The 26,486-nt window shown below is 44.1% G+C and overlaps 2 protein-coding genes across 2 annotated transcripts in view; both read left to right on the top strand.

Annotated features, from left to right (window-relative positions):
• The window catches only part of dpysl5a (dihydropyrimidinase like 5a), a 31,340-nt gene extending 18,979 nt beyond the window's left edge, over positions 1–12,361 (top strand). The window contains exons 3-13 of the mRNA XM_063184260.1: positions 83–241; positions 3,076–3,255; positions 5,223–5,291; positions 5,640–5,684; positions 6,260–6,335; positions 6,617–6,773; positions 7,743–7,884; positions 8,802–8,944; positions 9,363–9,570; positions 10,225–10,393; positions 11,107–12,361. Coding sequence (XP_063040330.1) covers positions 83–241; positions 3,076–3,255; positions 5,223–5,291; positions 5,640–5,684; positions 6,260–6,335; positions 6,617–6,773; positions 7,743–7,884; positions 8,802–8,944; positions 9,363–9,570; positions 10,225–10,393; positions 11,107–11,192 — 1,434 coding nt within the window. The 3' untranslated portion in view covers positions 11,193–12,361. The remainder of the gene's footprint in view (positions 1–82; positions 242–3,075; positions 3,256–5,222; positions 5,292–5,639; positions 5,685–6,259; positions 6,336–6,616; positions 6,774–7,742; positions 7,885–8,801; positions 8,945–9,362; positions 9,571–10,224; positions 10,394–11,106) is intronic.
• A 1,056-nt stretch (positions 12,362–13,417) lies between these two features.
• On the top strand, positions 13,418–26,166 carry mapre3a (microtubule-associated protein, RP/EB family, member 3a). The gene is made up of 7 exons (XM_063224178.1): positions 13,418–13,487; positions 15,011–15,138; positions 17,393–17,538; positions 18,549–18,705; positions 22,345–22,478; positions 23,147–23,299; positions 25,821–26,166. The coding sequence occupies exons 2-7, from the start codon at positions 15,018–15,020 to the stop codon at positions 25,887–25,889; spliced, it is 780 nt and encodes a 259-aa protein (XP_063080248.1). The 5' UTR covers positions 13,418–13,487; positions 15,011–15,017; the 3' UTR covers positions 25,890–26,166.
• Positions 26,167–26,486: the final 320 nt, after the last annotated feature.

Consider the following 26,486-nt stretch of genomic DNA (forward strand, 5'->3'; position numbering starts at 1 on the left):
TTGAATATTTATCGCATTTATTGCTTTATCGTATTTATCGCATTATTTATCGCATCTCTCTCTCTCTCTCCCTGTGGTGCAGGCGGCTCTGGCTGGAGGGACCACCATGGTGATCGACCTGGTGCTGCCGGAGAGGAACGAGTCCCTGCTGGAGGCCTATGAGAACACGCGCTCAGTAGCCGACGCCAAGAGCTGCTGCGACTACGCCCTGCACGTGGCAGTCACCTGGTGGGGACCCAAGGTAACAATTACACACACACACAAGACCCCACAACAGTAGCCTGGTGGGGACCCAAGGTAACAATTACACACACACACAAGACCCCACTACGCCCTGCACGTGGCAGTCACCTGGTGGGGACCCAAGGTAACAATTACACACACACGCACACACACACACACACACACACACACACACACAAGACCCCACAACAGTAGCCTGGTGGGGACCCAAGGTAACAATTACACACACAAGAGGCCACAAGTACCGTATGCATGCATATACGCACATATACACTGTCACGCACCCAAGATTTGCTGCGACTACGCCCTGCATGTGGCTGTCACCTGGTGGGGACCCAAGGTACAGTAACAAATTGTAAGACACAGACAAGAGGCCACAAGTATGCACACATACGTATACACACGCACCCAAGAGCTGCTACGGCTACACCCTGCACGTGGCCGTCACCTGGTGGGGACCCAAGGTAACAATTACACATACAGGCCCTGCCGTGCCCATCCGGTAGGGCACTCGCCTGCCTTGCAGCTGGCCCGGGTTCGATTCCCGGCCCGGGTCCTTTGCCGACCCCTGCCGTCTCTGTCCCCATTCACTTCCTACTCTCATACTGTCCTGTCAATAATAAAGTCTAAAAGAGGAAAAAAATATCTTAAAAAAAACAATTACACAGACAAGACCCCATAACAGGGTTTCCCCCAGCACCTTATTGCTAAGGCGGCCACCTTGACAAGAAACACTCGCAGTACCACCTTGACTAGAGCCCCTGAAAAGATCATATTTCAAATGAAACTGCACAGCACAGCATGTCCACTGAGGATGGTGTCTTGTCTCTGATGCTGACCAATGCCCCACCACCTTGAATGACGAATAATTCTGCGCAAACAATGCACAAGTATGCACATGCACGCATGCACACCATACACACATGAAAGATGCAGATGGAAATTAGCTATATAGCTATAATCTGGCACAAGCCATCTTTTTACTTCTGTAATCAATGTGTATTGTGCATGGTCCCTGTTGAACTAAACTAAATAAACTAAACTAAACTAAACATGCACCCAAACATGTCAGCACAGACATAAGGTGCCACACACAGCATACACACATTATATCTCACTCTTACAAACACACATATGTAACGGAGGCCAACTAGCATAATTCGACAATAGCGTTGGGCTATCAGACCGGCCCTTTAGCTCAGCGCGCTCATACTGTGACTCCCATTACCGAACCGATGTAGTTGACGAGGTGGCAGGTTCGCGCCCCGAGGGGGGACGAACTGTGCAGGAGCACCTCCATCACACATACACACACACATCTCCGCCCAAATGCTGACATAGACGGTATATTGATACGGTACCCACACCTTATTGCAATTCCCTTCACGGACACATGCCACGAGATGATGAAACAGAAGTGAACATCCACCACGTCAACACTCTGCTTGAAACCCCTTTGAAACGCTAATGTATTCACACTGATTTATGCACAGACTTTTCCACTTACAGTGCATGACCTTGACAATAGAGATGTTTACATTCAGTATATCAATACGAACATAACAATATCTCAATGTTTTCGATATATTTTATTTTAAAAGCCCTTCTAGGGGCGGGCTTTGGAAGTTACCCTATGGCTCTAAATGCTATGATGCTTTTCTGTTGGGCTGTTGTATAGCCTGCATGATGTGTATCTGTCCCTATCAAATACACCAAACTAACTAACTAACTAGCTGACTGACTAATTCACATCCACACTTTGGGAGCACATCCAGATTTAGTTCCATATAATAATGTGGTTACCGATTATGTACATATAGGAGGCATAAAGGGATAGGCACAGGGTTTAAAGGTTTTCTCCACTGGACATGTCATGAATGATCCTAAATTGAAGACCAAGCAGCTACATAGTTCCTTGCTTTACATAAGGAGTGTACGGCCATCCCTTAGCACCCAACCCAACAAAGGATGTAGTGCCACTAGCTATGCAGATCCTGCTTGGTGATAGTGAGAGACGCAGGAGGACTGAAGGGTGTGGTGCTCCAGATGCCATCACTGTAGTTGGCATGTTGGCACCCTCTCATGGGCGGAAGCAGCATTGCACTTTACATGTGCTGTGTCTACTGTCTACTGTACTGTATGATGCATCACATTGTACAGTAAGGTTTATATCCCTATAAAAATACCCGAATTACTGTTGTCATTAGTCATGTTTGATTTCAAAACATTTCACTATTGTGTTTGTTTTCCAAAGTGTTCACAGATAGCCTTTGTCCATAAGGCTGAACTTGAAATTGACTTGTGTTCTTCGCCATTTTAAACAAATCTTAACCCTTTATAAAAACTAAATCAAACAATGTGAGCTGCTTAATTGAATCTTGGTTAAATCTCATCGTGTTATTGAGATACTGGACACCGGCATACAGTAAGTGTTTATCCATTACTGTAGTGTGTGGAGGGTCACCTCCACAGTGACCTTCACTATGGAACACTCTGGGTGAGTGAGTGTGTGAGCGTGTCTTGTCCTCCGGGCCGGATTAAGATGGCATGGGGCCCCTAGTCTACAGGTTGCTGTGGGCCCCCCTCAGAAGGCAAATATACATATTGGTGTCTTAATTATGAGCTAGGAATTAAGCATAACATGTCTACCAACTTTACTGAAGGCGTCAGATACATTTTTCAATATTGCCACAATTCAATATTGTCACAATTCTGCACTTTATTACTTTTGGTCAATCAGGGGGCCCTTGGCAAGTGGGGGCCCCTAGGCTGCAGCCATATCTAGCCTGTGCATTAATCCGGCCCTGCTTGTCTTCCCTGTGACGTGTGCAGGTGCGTGCCCAGATGGAGTCTCTGGTGCGTGAGAAGGGGGTGAACTCCTTCCACATGTTCATGGCCTACAAGGACCTCTTCATGCTGCGGGACAGCGAACTCTACCAGGTGCTGCAGCACTGCAAGGACATCGGGGCTGTGGCACGCGTCCACGCCGAGAACGGAGAACTGGTGGCGGAGGTGAGTAGAGTAGAGTGGGGTCTTTCCTCCTTAGCTGCAGATTTACATCATGGACTAAGATATAAAAAAGAGTTAGAACCTTGCACAGGCAGAAATGGTTGACAGGGTTTTTCAGTGAAAAAGTGAAATTGAAAAGTAGTCCCGAGGAAAAAAGGAAAACATGTACTCTACGCTTCTAGTTCTTAACAACAGACAACCAGTTTGGTTTTAAGAAGAAACATGGCACTGATATGTGCATATTTGCGTTAAAGGAAATGGTAGCTCAATATGTGAACCAGAACTCCACTGTTTCCTCGATGCTTCTAAGGCTTTTGATCGCATAAATCATACTAAATTATTTATTAAATTGCTACAGAGGGGGGTCCCAAAGGTCATCATCAGGATCCTTGTGTACTGGTACAGCCAACAGACGATGCGTGTCAAATGGGGGTGTGGTATATCCACCCCATTTCATGTATCTAATGGTGTCCGCCAAGGTGGGCTTTTATCTCCTGCCTTGTTTAATGTTTACATGAATGACTTATCAGCCCAGTTAAGTTTGTGTTCCACAGGCTGTTTTATTGGTAATTCTTTGGTGAATCACCTTATGTATGCAGATGATCTGGCCATTGTGAGCCCATGTAGTGCTGGGCTGCAACAATTACTTAAAGTATGCACTCAATATGGGCTTGTTTATGACATTAAATTTAATGCAAAGAAAAGTAATGTCATGATAGTGAGAACGAAAGAAGATAAGAAGATGACATTCCCTGTTTTCTATTTGTGTGATAGCCCACTTGTCGTGTGTAAAGAAGTTAAGTACCTTGGTCATATAATTTCGGATGATCTCAGTGATGATCGTGACATATATCGTCAACGACGTAAATTATATGCCCAGGCCAACATGTTACTTCGCAAGTTTAGCATGTGCTCAGTCAATGTCAAATGCTCTCTGTTTAAAGCCTTCTGTACACCCATGTATACTGCTCACTTATGGTGTAGGTATAAGAAAAGCAGCTACCAGAAGCTGACAGTAGCATATAATGACACCATGAGACTGTTGATGAAGCTACCAAGATGGACCAGTGCTAGCTACCTCTTTGTGTACTCCAGTGTGCCTGGGTGTGCTGCAGTCTTGAGAAATGTTATTTATAAGTTCATGTGCAGACTGGACTGCTCTCAAAACAGCATTATTCAAACCCTAGTGAGTCCAGTAAAGTGTTCTGTGAGGTTCTCCTCCAAGCTTAGGCGACACTGGAGAGAGTGCCTATTTGTTTGATAGGTGTGTTCCCATCTTCTATTTTATTTTCTTATTTTATTTCTTATTTTTCTTTGTCTGAACTTCTCTATGTAATGTTTTGACTGTAGTCTTGAAATGGACCATGTACTTTGAGTCTGATGTAAATAAAGAATTGATTGAATTGAATAGTGATGATCTGGTGAAATGGTGAACTGGTGGCGGAGTGCAGATTTACATAATGGGGTAAGATGTAAAAAAGAGCAGAAGCCACTGGCAGAAATGGTTGGCAGGGTTTTTCAGTGAAAAAGTAAAACACGTGCGCTTCTAGTGATGATCTGGTGAAACCAGTGGTATCTCACGGATGTTTTTTTTAGTTGTTTGTTGTTTATTTTCAGTGCATTTGACTAACGTTTCGACAAAGCGTCTTCGTCAGACTCCTATTGGTTGCTGTGATCAATTTTGTGATCAGCAAATGCTACAAACAACAAAAATCGCTTCTGCGTTTAAAAGGGCCATACGGTATTGTAAAATTCACTTGGGTCTAATATTTTCTACTTTTCTGTGCAACAGCGATTGTATCCACAGAACTTGATGACTATGTTTTATAGCTCATATACCTGTACATTTCTAACGCTGGAATGTCATCCTCTGCCCCCGCCAGCCAGCATGTTTAATGTGCAAACTAGCCTTTGTTTCATTTGTTGCACCATTGAACTTAAAGAGTAAGTACCTGTAATGTGTCCTGTAGGGGGCGAAAGAGGCCTTAGATCTTGGCATCAGTGGGCCAGAGGGCATTGAAATCAGCCGCCCAGAAGAGGTGAGAACCCACTTTACACCTGTCTCTAATTGGTCTCTACTTGATTACACCCAACTCTACTCTCTCTCTCTCTCTCTCTCTCTCTCTCTCTCTCTCTCTCTCTCTCTCTCTCTCTCTCTCTCTCTCTCTCTCTCTCTCTCTCTCTCTTCTTTGTCTCTCTGCATTTCTGTCACACATAAATATCAGAAAAGACAACTGTCTTTTTGTCTGTCTTACTCTTCAGTAATTTTGTGCATTATCATCCACAGTAGTGACAATGATGGATTTTAAATGTTGTAACTCATTAGAATTACAGTATATACAGTATATTTCCCCTCTGTAATCGCTCCAATCTTTATTTCATTACAGTTGGAAGCAGAAGCTGCTCATCGTGCCATTACCATTGCCAACAGAGTGAGTAGGTGCCCATGCTGATGGCTCAGAACATCAAGCACTTTATTTAGTTATACTTACGTATAATGTGCACTGTGGAGAATAAAAAGAAGGATGGAAGAAAGGAGGGAAATTAAGTTACCACTGCAGTTCACACTGAATGTGTTTATTCTGTATGCAGTTCAGTATCCGGAATATGAGGCATATCCTGGTTATGATCATATTCGCAATAAGGTGTTTATATGAGCACAGATCGTTATATCCCAGTCTACATTTTTGGCCGTTATAGAATTCTCTGGATACCAGCAACAGCGTTCTATGTGATACCCCTGTATTCGGGATAAGGTGTTTACATGCGTCTGTATCCCGACTTCTGACGGAATACTCCACCTAGCATATCCCGATTTCTCAGTATCCTGAATAAGGGCTTATTCGGGATACTGAAGTCGGTAAAAAGGTGTTTATATGCTCAAACGCTAGTTCGGGATACTTAATGTCCCGATCATATTCGGGATACTAAACTGCATGTAAACGCACTCACTGTTAGCAGCACCACTGTTGATGGATGTATTGAACATATTCATATCTTTTCATAGGCACACTGTCCCATCTACCTGGTGAATGTCTCGAGTATGTCTGCTGGGGATGTGGTGGCTACCGCCAAGATGCAAGGTGGGTTCAATTCATTAGAATAGCTCCCATAGAGATCTTACAGTCACCTATGGACAACTTTGGTATGAAATATAATGCAAAAATGAATATTATAGAATGCCTCTTCTCAAACATGAATTCTTTCTTTCTTCCTTTCTTTCTTCTCTTTCTTTCTTTCTTTCTTTCTTTCTTTCTTTCTTTCTTTCTTTCTTTCTTTCTTCTCTTTCTTCTGCTTGTCTCTGTGTGTGTGCGTGTGTGTGCGTACGTGCGTGCGTGTTGTTCGTCCTCCTCCATGCTCCCAGGTAAGGTGGTGCAGGGTGAGACGACCTTGGCCCATGCGGTCATGAACGGGCTGCAGTACTACCACCAGGACTGGGCCCACGCTGCTGCCTACGTCACCGTGCCCCCCCTCCGCCTCGACCCCAACACCCCCAGCTACCTGATGGGGCTGCTGGGAAAGTGAGTTCCCCCCCATGTGCAAATCCTCTTTTGTACTAGCCTGGCTTTTCCATTTGTGAACGGAAAATAACTTACATGAAACAATAGCACACAATAAAGAAAATAAACACAGCTGCAGCTAAAAGTTACATGTTTTTCATACATTACCTATGATATATTACATATGAACAGATTACACAACATTTAAACAAATGTTAGCAATTGAGTTTCTCAGTTCTTAGTACATTTCTCAGTTCCATCGTTCAGACCCTCTGCACAAATGAAATGATTACAATGGGATCCGGCTACTTTTGTATGGAGAGCGTTTGATGTCTTTACTGGCAAGTGACCATCACACAATTCAGAAATAGCATTTACTGTTCCAGAAGCAAACATAAATAGCATTCACAATCTTGACTTACAAATAATTATAACAACATTCACAGAGCATTTCTCCACTCAAAAGTAAATGTTAGGGGATTCACAAAGTGCAGATCCATTACCTTATTTGACAACCAATTAACCTGCATTCATAAATTACCCTACATGTTTACATGACTACCCCTCTGCATCATGTTGTGGATTTATGAGCCTGGCAGTGTACGACACACACATGTGTTCAGCCAATCACATCAATCAAAGTAGTGGCGAATACTGTATGTACTGGTATGGGAATGTCATCACGTTTGTTTCTGAAACAAAACATACAGGGTATATTTGCGAATGGCGTGATATTCATTCACTTGAAAAGAAATCGGCCTATCTCCATACACTTGCTATGCCACTCCCACAGGTCACAGTACTTGTAAGGGCTTAGCTCCCCTAGCCTGTCTCAGGAAGGGCTGGGAGACGTTAATCATCTTTAATCAGATTACCTCTCTAATATCATCCTTGTTATATGACAACGAGAGAGGTGTAATCTGATAATGTAATCAAATGGCATTTAGCCAAAATGAATTACGTACACGTGTGCATGTACTATTCCAACAGTGACACTCTAAACGTAGTGGCCTCGGACCATCGTCCCTTCAGCACCAAACAGAGGGCCATGGGCAAAGACGACTTCACCAAGATCCCGCACGGGGTCGCCGGCATTCAGGACCGCATGAGCGTCATCTGGGAGAGAGGAGTGGTAAGGACAGGGAAGCCGACAAGGAGGGAGGGGGGACAAAGGGGTCTCTTGTCCCGGGCCCAGGGAGAGAGGGAGCCCAGAATTGGATCGTCATTACTGTACATTGAATGTTATGGGTTTGGGGCCCTTTCAGATGGGGGATGGGGGGGGGGGTCTGTTGTCCCGGGCCCAGGGAGAGAGGGGGCCCAGTATTGAATCCTCATTACATTGAATGTAATGGGTTTGGGGCCCTTTCAGATGCCTTTGTCCAGGGCCCAGCCAAAGCTGTCGGCGGCCCTGGGTAAGGCGACGAGGATGCTTCCCTCCCTCGCGGGGTGAGAGGATACTACATAGTGGATCTCTTGTAAGATTGTAAGGAGGATGAGGAAACGGGTTACGGCACACAAACAAGGTCAATAGACTTATGTCGTGTCGTGTCGTGTGCAAACCCTGCAAATTGCCAAAGCAGTTTCTGACCAAAGCAAACAACATACAGTAGCAACATTATACAGTTGAGTCGCTGTATGTTGATACATTTTGCATGATCCGTTTGCTGGTTAGCAATTGAATACATTGGAAAGGATGGTGAAGAAGAGAATACTGGCAATAAGTAGATATCCTACTCCAAAATATAACATGTTGACAAAGAAAAAGAGCATCTGTAGCAACAAGCATCCTCAACCCAGATTTTTTGGGAGACACCAGGTCTTATCCAACTAAACACTATGCCAGGCCCACTGACACAGATCTACTCATGGCCTAAATTTATGTTGAAGAATACTGCACAATACTTCAGATTTAATATTTGGTAATAACTATGTTTTTATAATGTCTGAGAATGAGAATGTCTTAGTTACTAGATTCCATCATTTGCTTTGAGAATAAATACAAAGACAAATTGGTCTGTCACTCTTCCTGTCTGTCTTCATATTTACCAGGTTGGAGGTAAAATGGATGAGAACCGATTTGTGGCGGTGACCAGCTCCAACGCAGCCAAGATCTACAACCTGTACCCACGCAAGGGCCGCATCATCCCAGGAGCCGACGCCGATGTGGTGGTCTGGGACCCTGACGCAACCAGGTGCGCTGCGACCAGTTAACCCCTTAGGGCGTAGCCTGTGTTATAACCTTACTGTCACCACTATTGTAATGGCTATGTCTTAGTCTGTCACTTAAGGCTCTCTGTACTGTCATAGCAAAGTTGTTATGATGCAGTTGAGTATTTTCGGCAAATAGTGAATAGGCCCGCCGCCGGCGACCCCATCTGCACTAAGAGGCTACCTTGTGCTAACTCTGAAGGTTGCTAAAACCTCTGACTCGAAGTACTAGATGTCATGATGAGCACTGCTTACAGTATTTCATTTCATAGAAGTCTCTTCTACATATAAGATGTCAACCCTGAGTGCCTTTTAGTTACAACTGTCTGTATTTGTACGTGCGTGCTTGTATACGTGTGAATCTTTGTGTGTGTGTGCGCATGTGTCTGTGTGCAACTCTAGGACCATCTCTGTGGACACACAGCTCCAAGCAGGCGACATTAACCTGTACGAGGGCTTGCGTTGCCATGGTGTCCCCTTGGTGACCATCAGCCGTGGCCGCGTTGTGTACGAGAATGGCATCTTCACCTGCGCCGAGGGCTCCGGAAAGTTCTACCCCCTGCGGACATTCCCTGATTACCTGTACAAGAAGATGGTGCAGAGAGACAAGGTGCTTTACGTACTACGGCTATTTTTTATTATTGTTTTAGTCAGACACTGTACAGCGTTTTGGTCAGTTTTACACTGTTTTTAAATGTGCTTTTTAAATACAATTTACTTACTTAGTATTTACTTATTTACTATTTACTTATGGCACTTTACAGTGCAGTAATACACAGAGCAGTAACATAGCCTGGGTAGCCTCCTCATTCACTTGAACTCTCAGAAATGCCATGAGGTTTTAAAAATGGTGTGCATGTGTGGGTATGTGGGTGGATGGGAGTGTGCGTGTACATGTGTTCCTGTTTAAATCTGTGTCTACGTGTGTGTCTGTTTCTCTCTCTGATTGTGTGTGGTTGTGCCTGTGTCTCTGTGTCTGTGTCTGTGATTGTGTGTGTGTGTGTGTGTGTGTGTGTGTGTGTGTGTGTGTGTGTGTGTGTGTGTGTGTGTGTGTGTGTGTGTGTGTGTGTGTGTGTGTGTGTGTGTGTGTGTGTGTGTGTTTGAGTGTTTGCACGTGCGTGCGTGCGTTTGTGTGTATGTGAGCGTGTGTGTGTGTGTGTGTGTGTGTGCACGTGCGTGTATGTATGTGTGTGTGTGTGTGTGTGTGTGTGTGTGTGTGTGCACGTGCGTGTATGTATGTGTGTGTGTGTGTGTGTGTGAACAGTGCCAGGCTCTGAAGGGGGTGGAGCGTGCTCCGTACGAGGGCGACGTGGCGGCGGTGAACTCAGGGAAGAAGGACGGCGGCTCCCTGGACGGCGAGACGCCATCAGCACGCGCCGCTACGCGCCACGGAGGAGTTCGAGACCTGCACGAATCCAGCTTCAGCCTGTCGGGTAAACGCGCGCGCGCACACACACACACACACTCGTGCGTGCACACACACTCGTGTGCGCACACACGCACACACACACTCGTGCGCATACACACGCACACTGGTGCACAGACATGCGCACACACACACACACACACACACACACACACACACACACACACACACACACAGAAACACACAAACACACACACACACATGCACACACACACACACACACACACACACACACACACACACACACACACACACACACACACACACACACACACACACACACGCACATACAGTGTACGCACACCACCTCTCACACACTCTACAGTATTATCCGTCTTGGCCACTGCATGTAATGCTAGGCCTGTCTGCCACATAAGCAAAACAACCTGCTCTGTATTGTCACCCTACAATAGTCGTACTTGGGAGGGAATACCCTCCTACACTAAGACTGTGTGTGTGTGTGTGTGTGTGTGTGTGTGTGTGTGTGTGTGTGTGTGTGTGTGTGTGTGTGTGTGTGTGTGTGTGTGTGTGTGTGTGTGTGTGTGTGTTAGAGAGAGAGAGAGAGAGAGAGAGAGAGAGAGAGAGAGAGAGACAGAGAGAGAGAGAGAGAGAGAGAGAGAGAGAGAGTGTGTGTGTGTGTGTGTGTGTGTGTGTGTGTGTGCGCGTGTGTGTCTAATCAGTGTGGTGATATCTGACTCTCTGACTCTCTGGCTCCGGCAGGTGCCCAGATCGACGATAACGTCCCCAAGAGGGCCTCGGCCCGTATCCTGGCGCCCCCTGGTGGACGCTCCAGTGGGATCTGGTAAACTTGGACCTCCGCCACGCCTGGACCAAAAAAAAAACCCACACTAAGCAAAGCTGAACCAGATTTCATTAGGAAGAGACCCCTCTGCCACCTCTGCCTCCACCCGACTCTGACCCTCCCCCACCCCACCCCTTACGTAACTAAAGCTCATGGTGCACTTGTCAAGAAATACTGAGCAAAAAAAAAAAGTAGCACTATTTTTTGCCTAATTCAACACAAGAGATAACTGAATGATTACCATATTGCCTGTGAATGGTTTGATTTGTTTTCAATGTGAGTTGCAAGTAAGCAGTGTGTTAGGATCAAAAGCTGCTGTTAGATTTTTAAAAAAGAGAAAAATAAACTCCCAAAGAAAGTGGATTTTGACATGAGGAAATGAGGGTTCTGGGCTAGAAAGAATGCATTAGTGATCCTAGTGGAGAGAGATAGTGGCTTGATGCTTATTACACAGTACACGCTTCTTTTTTACCTCATTTACCACACAGAGTTCATCTTTCTTTGCAGTGTTTGCGCTCAGTGATTTTTAAGAGTTTTACGTTTCTTCGGTTGTACCAGCCCTGCTTATTGTTATTTATTGGCCATTGTCATTTATCAGTCTGAAATACAAAATGTTTTATTTTTTTTACACTTTAATCTTTCTTCCGACATATAATTGTTTTTACCTCATTTGTGAAACATTTTAGTTTTGCACTTAAAAACTCTTTTAAACATTCCTGCCTTCCGATTGGTTTAGTGTGGAGTGGAGATGGAGTGATACATAGCCATGACATGAGGAGACGAGAATGAACACTTACCTCTTAGGCTTTGATGACCTTTCTGACACAGACTGTTTACACAAATGAATAAATGCACCAACAAACACAAGAGTGACTGACTGAAGCAACGTCTTGGTTGATAGACCAAATCAAGTCGCCTCAAATCTATTCAATTTATTATCACAGAAACACAAGCCACATTGTGAATGTTGTGAACTTGTCTGAGATGTTTGAGTGTGGATTGTACTGTATTTCCTATCTCTCCAGTCTGTGTGCACTGTCGTCACCTAGCGCTGGTGTAGTAGTATCATCTCCCTCTAGTCTATTTTCCTCGAATCCGTCCTAGTGCCCATACACCTAGGTGCCCAAACCGTCCCTAAACGGTCCCTGTGTGTGTGTGTGTGTGTGTGTGTGTGTGTGTGTGTGTGTGTGTGTGTGTGTGTGTGTGTGTGTGTGTGTGTGTGTGTGTGTGTGTGTGTGTGTGTGTGTGTGTGTGTGTGTGTGTGTGTGTGTGTGCACGCAGGCATGTGACCTCCCCTGACTCTCTCTTTCCCTTGCCAGCAGTGAAGGTCAGGATTTTATGTTTAAAAGAAATTGACGCACTGGAATATGGTACTAATGTATGTCTTTTTTTCAAGGCACAACCCTTTTTATTTTAAATATGTTTTCCTTTAAATTCAAACAACTGCTATGTGTACAGTTTTCACCCCCCTAACAGGTCTTGACCCTGTCAATGTTCTGCTTTTTGTTTGGCTCTCCGGTGGGCACTGCTCTTTTATTTTATAATCTCATAATGTCTCCCTCTCTTTTGCCTTGGTCTTCTTCTCCACCACTTCTTCTCACTGCCCCTTTCTGCCAACGGGGATACAAACACAGACATTGATCCACATTGAAGTGAATGTCTGAATAAAATCTATCTTATTTGTCCTTAAAATGAACATTAGGGCCCTGGTGTACACTTTTCTATTGGTGCTCAATATTTTCATGTATATGTGTTGACTTAATTTAAACAGTAATTATAATGCACTGGTTTCTTTTGTATTTTGAAAATGTGCACTGTTATGCACTCTTATTGATTTAAACATGTTCACCACACAAGTAAGTGCAAATAAACCATCATCAAGTGAAATAGTTTCCTGCAGTCCTTGAATTATTCTCTAATAAAACAAAACGGTTCAAATATGCAACACAGTGCTTCGGGCACACAGTCCTTTATACATGTCAGTGACTCTATTACAAATCTTATGAATGGCAGTGGTGAGTGATGACATGGATTTTAGGCAAATTACGGTGCTGTGGAATATCAGATCATGGGCCAGACTGTCGCTACGCCCCGGCGTATCTCGGTCATCCAGTCCTGCGTAAAAGCTGCGCTTCTCCATGGCTGCCGCTGGAATGCGCATGCGCTCAGACATCGCCACGGCTTTATTGCAGGCGCACGGGGTGGCCGTCTCCCATCAGCGGAGAATCTACGAGAGGGGGGCTGACAGAAGGGATACCGCAAACGAAATAACGGCACAGACGGACGCACTCTAAACACTGTAAGTGAGATACAGGTGATTTATTACGGTCTTTTGTTATTTTATCTCCATATCACTAATTTTTACGTGGCCTTGGGCAATTATGAGATGCGATTTATTGTGTCAGCAGCGCGCCTTGCTATCCATTGAGAATGTGCGTGTACAGTGACAATGTTGTGGGTAAATATCCAGTGGGGCCTGCAGAGGGGAGTCGAATGGGCAGTTCCCCCCATAATGACGGCATGCGTTTGTCCTTTAGCTCGTGGGAACGCCACAGCATTGTTCTGAAATTAATATAGCGGGGGGAACGCATAGAGTATGCTCTGGCAAAACCATACGTGGAGGTGTTAGCAGGGGAGGCCTACACTGCACATTTCCACGGGTATGCGCACAAGAATAACATGGACTGTCATCGGAAAAGAGGATGCCATTGAATCCATACCTTAACTTAATTGACGTGGTTCTGCAAGCAGCATCCGTTGGTTTGAACTGAGGGTTGTGAGTAGTGCGTGAACGCCTAAACATGGCCACATTGCGATTTAATACCCGGGGAGATTACAATGAGTATCTGTGCCGCTGTTGATAGAGCCGGTGTGTAGTCTATAGCTCTAGTCTCGTCCAATGCACTGCGCACTGTGGGAGGAGGGGGTGGTAACAGGCCGTCGCTCTTCTTAGCGTATTCTTGTGCAGGCAAGAATCAGCATGAAATAGCACAGTTTCACCGGGCGAATTGATGAAGTTGATTTCAGTATTACTCAACAAATAATAGGGCCTATTTACAACAGCCATTTTAATTATTTTAAGTAGCCTACCGTCTTCCGTCTCGTCTGCATGATCAAGGAACCACATTACAAATTGCCATGATCATAACATGTAACACATTGCCGATTGGTTGGTGTTTGAGCATTTTCAACATTATTGCTGTTTAACAACTCGCCACCTCAAGATGATCAGGGGGGGAAAACAGATGTGTCAAGTAGCTGACACGAACCCCGCAGAACCCTCACTAATCTGAAAGGATTAGCAACAGTAGATTGGAAGTTGGAGAAGTGATTGCTGCCTTTCTCCCTTTAAATATATTCCACTGATTAACAGCCTGGATATCTTAATTTATAACCATGTCATTGGTTGGCCTATGCAGCTTTCTCAAGCAGTAATTGTACTCTGAATCAAGATGAGTCACATAAGGCATACTGCAGAATGATACTATATGTTTTGAATTTCTGTCAGTATAATTTCAGGGTATTATGTGCTCTGATACAATTGTTGTCCATGTGAATGTGCATAAGAACGGTAGGAGTCGGTCTAACTAACAGATCCGCATATCCCAGAATAACCTCACTGGCCCTTCGGCGTATCATGACGTGTTGGACCGGAGACAAAGACATCTGAAAGGGCCCCAAACCCAATACAATGTAATGAGGATCCAATTCTGGGCCCTCTCTCTCCCTGGGCCCTAGGCAAGTGACCCCTTTGTCGTTGTCCCCCCCCGTCCCCCCCCCGTTGACTTCCCTCATAACGTGTTGTTCCCTCTCCACTATCAGGTCAGTCATGGCTGTGAACGTGTATTCCACCTCTGTGACCAACGAGAACCTGAGCCGCCATGACATGCTGGCCTGGGTCAACGATTCTATACAGCTCACCTACACCAAGATAGAGCAGATGTGTTCAGGTGAGACTGCCAGCCCAGCACACACTCTCCTCTCTTACTCTCTCACCTCCATAACTTTATTACTTTACATTACATTGCATTTGGCAGACGCTTTATAACCAAAGCGACTTTCAAAAGAGGACATAATCATAGCCAACATCGCTAGCAGATACAAAGTGCTCAGGAAATATACAGAACAACAAGTGCAGATGCTTAACTTTGAATACTATTTATGTCTTATCTCTAAATTCTACACCACAATATTATATAATAGATGTGTAGTCAACACTCATTTCAGGTCATGTTAATCTTCTTCTTCATCTATCTTAATTCACAGAGTGTGTTTTTTGCACATTTGTCTACACCAACTCACAGAATACGTTTCTGCACAATTGACTTTTTATTTTTCTATAGTCTTTATTTTTTTCCCTCCCTGACTATTATCTGTGTAGCCTGGGCGGAAAGCCGACTGTTGACTCTGTCAAACAGTCTGGCAAAAGCCACGAGGAATCCGTCTCCGTGGAGGGTGGGATATGGTCTGATGTTACTCAACCATTTGAATTCATTGGAGTTCTGAATTCAAATTAAAACCCGTATTGCGCTTTATTAGCATGACTGTTACGATACAGTGTCGCAAAAGCATACAAATAACAAAACAAAAGTGTGAATATAGTTACCTTAACCCAGTGGTTCTTAACCTTTTTTTCTTAACGCACCCCCTTAACTGTGCCCAAGACAAGCCGTGCATCCCCAACATAAACTTCCACATGCGTATATGCACTAAAAAAATATTTAAGTGATTAATTACAATGATTCTTGCTATAGACATTTATCAATACCATAATGACTTAAAATGGAGACCAAAACATATTTTAATTTAGTCTTAATTTGACCTAATTACAATGTTAGCAAGCACAATTTTGGTCACAACCTCAACACAAAAATTCTGTGCACCCCCTGAAATCTCTAGCGCACTCCCAGGGGGTGCCCGCACCCCAGGTTAAGAACCACTGCCTTAACCAATCAGTAACGGACTTGGCGGGTGAGTTCTGCGTCACCACTGTTAACCGTTTGCTGATTGGCTAAACACTGAGAGAAACGAGCTGGAGGCTTTTCCCAGACGATGTGCGGAGCCAAAATTTTTGGGTGGAGTACATCGGATTGCATCGCCAGGCTATTATCTGTGTTACATGTGTCTAGAAATGTCCACGTCCAGGGGGGCATTATGTGTATTTATGTAAGCTACTTTACACCTACATTTTCCCCCGGGGATCAATAAAGTTACTCTACTCTACTCTACTCAAATGATCTCTCTGTGTTGGTGGTTAGATTTGCTTATCCCTGGTTTAGGCTTACTGTGATCAGTCTCTTTTAAACCTTATCCATTACTATTTTGGTGTTTTTGTTTTCTTTGATCCATAGATAATGCCTTCAGATTGGCCTTGTTTATGTGTAAACGTGGCCATTGTGTCAAGAGGTAATCAAGAGGTGTCTGCTTCTGATCACTTGGATCATAGTTAAAGTCATCTGCATTGCATTGTCCTATATCATTTGATACAATGATACATGCAACATAGTTTATAACTTATAATGTCATATAATGTCATTGCCTTGGACCTTAATCAGTGTGATTTGTACTTTTTGGCCATTGTCTGACTATGGCTATAGGAGACAGATCACAGTAGTTCATCAACTGGGAGTAGACTATTTGGCTAACAAGTGTGACCTCTGTAGTCACCTTTGACCTTTAACAGACTGGAGGAAGAGGGGTGTGTGGGGGACCGGGTGGGAATGTTCAAGGCCCTGTTTGAGTCCAGGATCACTGTAGAGCATGCCTACTATCAGGCTATAGACAACCTTGAGCTATTCGATAAGATGTGGTGTGTGGATAAGGGGGTGTGGACAGCTAATGAGGGTGGTGGGTTAAGGTTTCTTTGGTAAGGGGTTGTTTTTAATGGAGTAGGGTAGGGTGGGGTGGGAGGTGGGGTTTGTTTTGGTGGATGTATGGACCATGGTTGGTTCAGTAAAGAGCTTTTAAATGTCATTGTCCTCCCTCCTCTGTCTCTGTGTGCAGGGGCGGCCTACTGCCAGTTGATGGACATGCTCTTCCCAGGCTGCCTTGAACTTTAATCAGTGTGATTTATACTTTTGGCCATTGTCTGAGTATGGCTCTAAGGGACAGATCACAGTAGATTGGCTAACAATTGTGACTTCTGTGGTCACCTTTGACCTTCTTCTCCTCCTCTTCCTCCCCCCTCTCTGTCTCCATGTGCAGGGGCGGCCTACTGCCAGTTCATGGACATGCTCTTCCCAGGCTGCATACTGCTGAAGAAGGTGAAGTTTCAGGCCAAGCTGGAGCACGAGTTCATACACAACTTCAAAGTGCTGCAGGCCGCCTTCAAGAGGATGAACGTTGACAAAGTCAGCTCATTTCTTTTCCATTACTTTACTGAATGAATTAATGAATTAATTTATTTAGTCTATTATATGTCAAAACATTGTATAGCAACAGTAACCATACATTGAACGTAATAGAATAGACAGGAATGTACACAAAAAAGTCCCAAGACTTATTTCCATTGTGGTCCCTTATATGGCAGCAGACTAGGGCATAAGATGGCGTTCTTACACATACTCAAATACATACATACCTACATATACATATTCATAACCACATTCATTCACATATTCCATTCACTGTCCTTTGTCTTGTCGTTTGTTTTGCTGAAATCAGAAATGTGGTAATTTACGTAGTTGGATGGAGATCATGCTGTTTTGTTTCGTGTTTTGGGTACAAGATTATTGTCAATTCTTGTCTAAGTCCTCCTATTGGTTTAATTAGATTAATCTGTAGCTGCTATCAGTAGACATGTAAGCATAATGTTTCAAATAATGTCACTGTCCTTTGTCTCTGTTTTGCTGAAATCAGAAAGGTGATAATTAACGTAGGATTGGGATCATGTCAGTTTCAGTTTGTCTTGTGTTTGTTTCGGGAGCAAGATTATCCTCAATTCTTGTCTAAGCCCTCCTATTGGTTTAATTAGATTAATCTGTAACTGCTAGCAGTCGTCACAGAATTTAAAGAAAGACACTTAAGCGTTTCAAATAATGCTGTTGTTTGTTCTTAAATCCCATATCCATTTGTAGGACCTATAACATAGTATCTCAGTTATATCTTTAGTGTTTTTCATCTTTGCTTTGAGACACATGTTATGGTAAACAACAAATGGGATAGTTTTATTCTGCCCAGGCATTGTTATGTCTCAAAGTGTGTTTTTCTTCTTTGGTTCATTTTCTTTGTGTGAGGATTGAGTGATGAACCCCCCCTAACAATGCTCTGATTGTCCTAAGCGCTGCAATTTCTCACCACAGTCTCCCTGCATGTTTTTTTTCTTTGTCTTTCTTCTTCGCCCACCATGACAATTGTATAGATCATTCCAGTGGAGAGGCTCGTGAAGGGCAAATTCCAGGACAACTTTGAGTTCGTTCAATGGTTCAAGAAGTTCTTCGACGCCAACTACGACGGCAAAGACTACGATCCGATGCAGGCGCGGCAGGGCCAGGATGTGAACCCAGCCCCCAACCCAGGTGAACACTTTTCCCACAAACCCAAGAAAAGTTGTGGCCCCCCAGGTAACCCTCTGCTCTCTGTTTTCTTTTGGCTAGCTTGTTCACTGCCGCTAAGCGCTAACTGGCCCCCTCTGCCCTTGGCAGACAGCCAGTGCACAGCACGACCCACACGCACAGCAGCTTCTCTCCATTCACAAGCTTGCTTTGATTAGTTCAATACCACCACCTACCTCTGAATCTGTAAAATGTATACATGTATACATTCAGGGCCGCTGACAACTTTGGCTGGGCCCGGGACAAAGACGTCTGAAAGGGCCCCAAATCCAATACACACAATGTAATGGTGATCCATTTCTGGGCCTCCTGTCTCTCTGGGCCGGAGACAAGATACCCCTTTGTCCGCCCCTGTTGGCTTCCCTGTATACATGTATACTTGTATAATTTAATACACTAAGCCCAATTAGCTAGGTATTGAATCCTCAGAAGAAAGGACATGAACTGAAGATGGGTCATTTCCTTACTCTGTTGTGGTATATACGTATGCACATACGTATGGTCTTTCTCATTCAGCACTTAAACGGTTCGCTGAATCCCACAATCTGCATTTTAATCTTGACTTTTCAAGGCTAGCTTCTGTTGCCCTTTGCTTTGCATCTCTGCACTGTGGCGTGGCAGTGTGCGTGCCGCTCTTCAAAAAAGACTTTGCCTGCTTGCTTCCTGTAGGAGAACTCTTTGGTCAAAAATCTTCCATTAGAGAAAGATACTTCAGGCTAGGACATTTCCGGGATCCATGTGATGTCAGGTGAATGACCCTTTAGGAGACCTTCGGTTAAGAGACCTTTGGAGACCTCAGGTTGAGAATAAATGGAGTTCCCTTGGCGCTGTAGACGGCAGTAGCGCACAGCTTGTGCAAGCCATCCCTCAAACATTACAAAAACAGAAGAAGAAGAAGGAGGGGACAACGCCCCCTTAGGAGACCAAAGTTGAGCAAACTCTTTTGCATTAGTTGGGAAGAATTCGGATGATCTTTCTCTATTTAAGAACATCGTTGCTTTGGGGCTAGCTTCTGTTGCCCTTTGCTTTGCATCTCTGCACAGTGGCGTGGCAGTGTGCGCTCTTCCAAAAAGACTTTGCCTGCCTGCTTCCTGAAGGAGAACTCTTTGGGGGTGCCCCTCGAGGTGACAGGCTCTGACAAAAGGCTTTGTTCAGGGTGCTGATGCTGAGCACACAGCAGGCCTTTCAGCTCTGAACTCAGCTACCTCTGACCTTCCTTGTGGTATACTGGCTGTAACAAACCAGCGATGAGACCCAATTACAAGCTACAAATTTTGCAGTTGGTGTAGGACATTTTTTTGGTCAAAAATCTCAGGCACACACTCCATCCCTGAAGTCATCAGTAAGATCAGAAAAGATACCTAAAACGGTTTGTCTACTTTGTGGTTCATGCACTAGAAGCAGTAACAGGAACGCTACATGTCCCGTTAAAGGCAAGAATGCAACACAAGGCTTTTGGTACAAGACCTGCTAAAGGCAAGGACTGTGGTGCAAGTTGTAGTAATAGGCAACCTGTGTTCAGAAGCAATTTGTACAGTAACATTTGCAGTGCTATTTCTTTAGAAGGTTGAGTTAACATCCTCTAGAGCAGTGGTTCCCAAACTTTTTCTTCAGGGACCCGTGTTTTTACCATTGTAAGCTGTGGTGACCCAACCGCACGAGCGCCCGCATGAGAGGGAGTCATATGACACCCTCTGATTCCTGCAAAAACTCATTTTAGTTATCATTTTATTCCTCTATTCGTCTTCGGTCAAATATAGGCCTAGAATAAATGTTTAATATAGCACTTACATTTTGTTGCTTCTATGCATATTGGTTAAATGCTTTGTAATTTATTCAACATGGGCTATATCTGGTTTTAAAATGAAACCCCTTAATATCAAGAGGGCTTCGCGACCCTCTAGAGTGTGTCCGAGATTACTGTGTACTCTCTCTCTTAAGTACTCTCTAAGTCAGTAGTTCTTAACCTGGGGTGCGGGCAACACTTGGGTGTGCTCCAGAGATTTCAGGGGGTGAGCGGAATTTTGAGGTTGTGATTCTGCTAGCAAACATTATAATTTGGCCAAATCAAAATTAAATGATTAAAAATGTGGTCCCCATGTAAAGTAATTTAGGTATTGATTAATGTCTGAAGCAAGAATCATTGTAATTAATCACTTAAATCATTTTTAGTGTGTATACACGTGTAGAGGTTTGGGTTGGGGGCGCACGGCTTGTCTTGGGCACAGTTAAGGGGGTGTGTTAAGAAAAAAAGTTTAATTATCACTGCTTTAAGGGATGAAATAACACTGCATTTTTAATGTGTGGTACCACATACCCCCAATCACAAGTCTGTATCTGTGGCATATGATTTCTTAACTAGTTAACTCTTCTGCTGGCAGAGTTGTGCTTACTAGAATAAGCTAGTTCAGTGAACAGCTGGGATGAACATGTGAAGATGCTGTATTATAGCGCCTAAAACCAGGAGGCTCTTCACAGCTAAGTAACAGGTGAAGATTTCACCTGTTGAACGTCTGTATAATCAATTGATAACACTTTACTTAACGCTGTCGTCATACGTATGGCATAGCCGTGTCATAACAGTGTCGTAACGCAGTCATGTCCTTGTCGTAAACATTATGTCAATGTCATGAACATTTTATGAATGTTGTCACTCAGTGACATTTAGATAAGGTAGAGACAGCCCAATCAATGTCAACTTTTCATGATGATTAAACGTTGACATTGTGTTTATGACTCGCCCATGAATGAATGTTATGACAATGTTTTGACACTATTATGAGTCTGACACAGTCATGTCATGCGTACTGTAGGCCTATAACACAGGCGTCAAGGTAAGTGTTAACAATTATTTGATGGAGTAGAGGAGGAGAGAGAAGTGCAAGGAGTTCAAAGTGTTCTCCTGCAGGAGTGGATGAAGCGCTTTGCCAAACGTGTGCTGAATGATTACAAATGACCCCTTCTTATGGAAACAATATTCTAAAAAAAACTTCAAGTAATAAACTGTAATTCTAAGAAGTGAAGAGACAAATTGCTTTGTCGAAACAGGCTGGTGGACTAGCAAAAATAAAGTTTTGCATCAGGGCCATCTGTGTCCTTTTTATAGCTTGGTCTACTATTTAGAACCGTATACACTTGCTAGTTTACAGCTGGCTGAAATTTGACTCTCCAATCGTAAATTACAGAAATACTTTGAATTGTTTCTGGAAGCAGATTAATATTTTCTTCTAAATGAAAATGTCTAAATTGCATTAGTACATTGCATTAAATTCCTTAGATTGCATTAGATTCCTTAGTGTTTTAAGCTGAGTAAAGTACTGAGCCAGTCTGCTAATGTTTGTAGAGCCTAAAATTACCTTCAGGTTGGTCTCCATAGCAACATGGCACCATTAAAAACCCTCCCATCAATTTTGTAAGGAAGGGGCACAGCTGCACATTACTGCTAACATGCTACGCTATTTTGGGACAGCTTGGAGAAAAGTTAATATCACGCTTTGGTTGCATGAGGCTAGTGTCAATCAATTGCTTTTAATTGAACTTTTCTATAATATTTTTGTGATGAAAGAAACATAAGCTTTTCTTGGTTTGACACTTTTTTGCCAGGACCACAGAGAACATCCCCAACAGTCCCCAAGAACATGCCCACACCACAGAGGGTGACCACCACCATCAGGAAGAACCCCTCCCTCTCACGGAACGGCGGCAGCGACGCGGAGATGGTGGAGCTCAATCAGCAGGTAGACTAGAGCAAGAGATGCTGAGAACAGGAAGATGACATGTGAATACTGCCTAGCACAGATGCCTTCATTCGGGAGCGTATCTATGTTCCCTAACCCTAACCCTAAATACCCTTTTTCTAAAAGGGTTCTATGTTCTCCGCATTGTATCTAACCCTTCCCAAAACCATCCCTAAATTTAACCCAGCAGTAATGCAATGTTTCAGAGTTTTCAAATTGTGCCCTTCCCAAAACCATCCCTAAGTCTAATCTGTCAGTAATGCAATGTTTCTGAGTTGTACATTTGTGCCCTGACCAAAACTATCCCTAAACCTAACCTGTCACAGGTGCAACAACAACCTGCACTTTGCCATGCGGCAACAGTCTACTTGGAAGCAGCAGGCAACATAGGACCCTTTTTTTGAAAAAAGGGTCCTATGCTCCCTGGTTGCGGGGAACATAAGGCCCGGGGAACATAGGGATGAGCCCCTTCATTCTGCCATAACGCTGCCATGCTATGTCCCTAGTTGGCAATTCAGTGTCAAAGGATAAAACTCTGCCTAAGATATTTGTTTGGGTATATCCATGAAACGACTTCTGACATACAGTAATGAATAAATTAAAAACAACATGGTTATTCTGACCCACCTCCACCCCACCCCCAACCCTTCCTCTGTCTCTTTCCAAAGTTAATGGAGCTGAAGCTGACGGTGGACGGACTTGAAAAGGAGAGAGACTTCTACTTCAGTAAACTGAGGGACATTGAGCTAATCTGCCAAGAACACGAGAGTGACACCAACCCAGTCCTGTCCCGAATAATAGACATCCTCTATGCCACAGAGGTAGGCAACATGTCCGGCTTTACACTACGTTCACACACATCGCTGCTAGTTACTAGCTTCTCGCTCGTTCACCTACTCGCCACTTGCTCATGGAACGTTCACTAAAGGTTCCCGCGGCTTTAACTGCCAATGCACAGGCGAGAAGTAGCGAACTCTGCATTCTAATTAGTTACTAGCTTACTCGCCTGGCTCGAAGTTCAAATATTTTCAACTCGGAACCCGCCCACATCGCATCGCTTGTACACTCCTCGTCTACTCACCTCCCTGGAACACATAGACATTCTATTGACTTAACTCGCTGAGCGAGTAACTAGTAGTGACATGTGTGAATGAGGCTTTACGCTTCGGCACCTTGTTGGCTAACCTGGTTCTCATGCAGATGGATGAATTTGGGCAAAAATGCACAAGGGTCTGCGTGAGAACCAGGCTACTCGTTGGCATGACAGTTGAAAAGAACATGATTTTATTTTAAGCCTTGAGCTTGTAACACAACATTTTTCTCTTTTGACTTTAGACAGAATGTGGGCAAACTCAGGCCCCGGGGCCACATGCGGCCCGCTGAGCCATTTCATTGGACCAGCACAGCAGCATAAAAGTACAACTTTTAAATTCAAACTGTCACTCTCACTCAACATTCTTAAAATTGCTACCATGGGTCTTGTGGGTTTAAAATTAATCTTGAGTACTGTGTTGTGTTCATCTAATGTATTGGTCAATATTCTCAATCCAATGTGGCCCTTGGGCCCAAATACAATAATTGCCCACCCTTGTACTAGCAGGCAAACTTTCCACAATTACCTCTTCTTAGTAGCGTAGTAAACTAGCCCCATCCGCCAGCGGCCAAAATCATTTTTGCCTGTGAGTGGGTCTAGCCTCGGACAATACCCCAATGCCCTGAATCTGGCTGACTTATCACAGCGCAGGAGACGTGTTTTGATTTGTTTTGAATCTTTGGATGAAAAGCGGAGAGTGTTTGGAAAGAGTGACGAAAAAGTGTTGGCCAATAGGCACAGACGCAGTTTGAAAAACAACGTGTTGTTTCCATCAACAATCTTCCGATGTGTCATTCATCAGGGCCAGCCTATCACCTTAGCACAGATTTTACATATTACTTCCTCACTGTTTATAATTTCAGCTTGGGTATGACTGGGCTGATTTCCCACACATGGATTTCCGATGTTCTAGCTCAATTCTACAGTAATATTTCAATGTGTGAAAGCAAAATGTGCCAATTTCAAGCAACAATCCCAGTTTCAGATACATATATTTTTTTTTAAAAAATCAGTTGTGTGTAGCTCCGTAATGTGCACGGTTGTGCCAGAGGAAAGTTGTGATCATTGAAAACACTTTTCTACTACGTCAGTTCTACATGACACACTTGAGAGTCTTTAACAATGCCGGCTTGGTCGAGTTGGTCACTGTCATTGAAGCTCTAGCAGATTTACAACAGGTATTCACCTGGTGAGACAGACCAAAACATGAAATGTTTAGTCTGGAATCTGCCTGTTATGATCTTACACAGGTCAGTGCAAGACCATCTCGGCAGGCAAAAACATTTTTCACCGCTAGGCGGGTTCGTCTAGTTTTTCCAGAGGTTCCTAAGCTTTGGCTGGAATATATTAGTATAAATGTTATACTGGTAGGTTCCAGCCAAGGCCCCACCTTACATGGATTTTGCCACACAATTTTTCTATGCACCACATAGACTAGTCTAGGTCTGTGAGTAAGTGCCCCTCTGGGATTTAAAATAACGAAGACAGCTGATATTCAGAGATGCAACAGATTATAATAATGCAGTGCTTTACTTTTGGTTAATTTTGATGTACACTAGTTATTCAATTTACTTGATTATTAGTCTTTTTGTTTTGCTGTACTTTTCCTTCCAACTTGCTGTGGACCCCAAGCACCGCCTCACGGTGCCCCAGGGGTCCCCGGTAGGGCTGCACAATATATTGAAAATGTATCGAAATCACGATATCAAGGGTGGCGATATGCATATCGCGAAAATTACTTAATTATCGATAATAAGTACACATTTTCTGTGCTGTCCAATCACAAGCTGAATGTCAACAAATGCGCTAGAAGCCCGCCACGACTAAAACTGCGCCCCCCACACAGACCGAAAAATTGGTGACAAGAAAAACACTCAGCGATATTTCTAAATATCGTTTAAATATCGTTATTTGGCCCTGCCGTGGCCAATCGGTAGGGAACTCGTCTGCCATGCGGCCAACCCAGGTTCGATTCCCGGCCCTGGTCATTTGCCGACCCCTCCCCGTCTCTCTCCCCATTTGCCTCCTGTCCACCTCTCAAACTGTCCTGTCAATAAAGTCGTAAAAGACCCCAAAAAAATCTTTAAATAAAATAAATATCGTTAGCGAGGTATTGCATGCTGTTATCGAGTATCGATTTTTTTCTGATATCGTGCAGCCCTAGTCCCCGGCCCCCACATTGAAAACCACTGCTAATCGGAGGCCCTATCTTAAGTGGGTAACCAACCACTGTGATTGTCTTCCCCTAGGACGGCTTCGCACCTCCAGAAGATGAAGACCTTGACGAGCAGGCCCATCTGGACCAGGATGAATACTGATCCCTCCATCATATGGACCCACCCCTCTCTTTTACTCCTCTTTCAAATCCCCCCATCCTTCCTTCCTTCCCCTCTGCACGCAACTATGATCTTCTGTGTTCCCCTTGTATCAGTCATACTGTCTGTCTGTCTGCTTGTCTGTCTGTTTGTCTGTCTGTCTGTCTGACTGTCTGTCTGTCTGACACCCACCTTGCCACACGGACTAACATCAGACGGCGCCCCCCACAGGCACGGAGACCGTAGCAAACAGCAGTTAACATATCTTAGACTCTTCTCTTCCGCATGATCCACTTCACCGTCATACAAACAAACCAACAGAAAAACAAAAATTCAGGCCATGTGGTGGGGGTTGGGTTGGGTTTGGGGTTGGGAGAGTAGCACAAAGGGGCAACCCTTTTGGAAATTGGCTGAGAGCCAGCCAGCAAGGGAGGGAGGGAGGGAGGGAGGGAGAAATTGGCACATTAACCGTGGTCCGGAAGGCCTCCCTTTTTTCTGTTGCTCTTTTTTTTCTCTCTATTGGCTCCACACAGACTCCATAACGCAAACCGCAGATTCACACACACACACACACACACACACACACACACACACACACAC

The sequence above is a fragment of the Engraulis encrasicolus genome, chromosome 19 (assembly GCF_034702125.1).
Source record: "Engraulis encrasicolus isolate BLACKSEA-1 chromosome 19, IST_EnEncr_1.0, whole genome shotgun sequence".
NCBI lineage: Eukaryota > Metazoa > Chordata > Actinopteri > Clupeiformes > Engraulidae > Engraulis > Engraulis encrasicolus.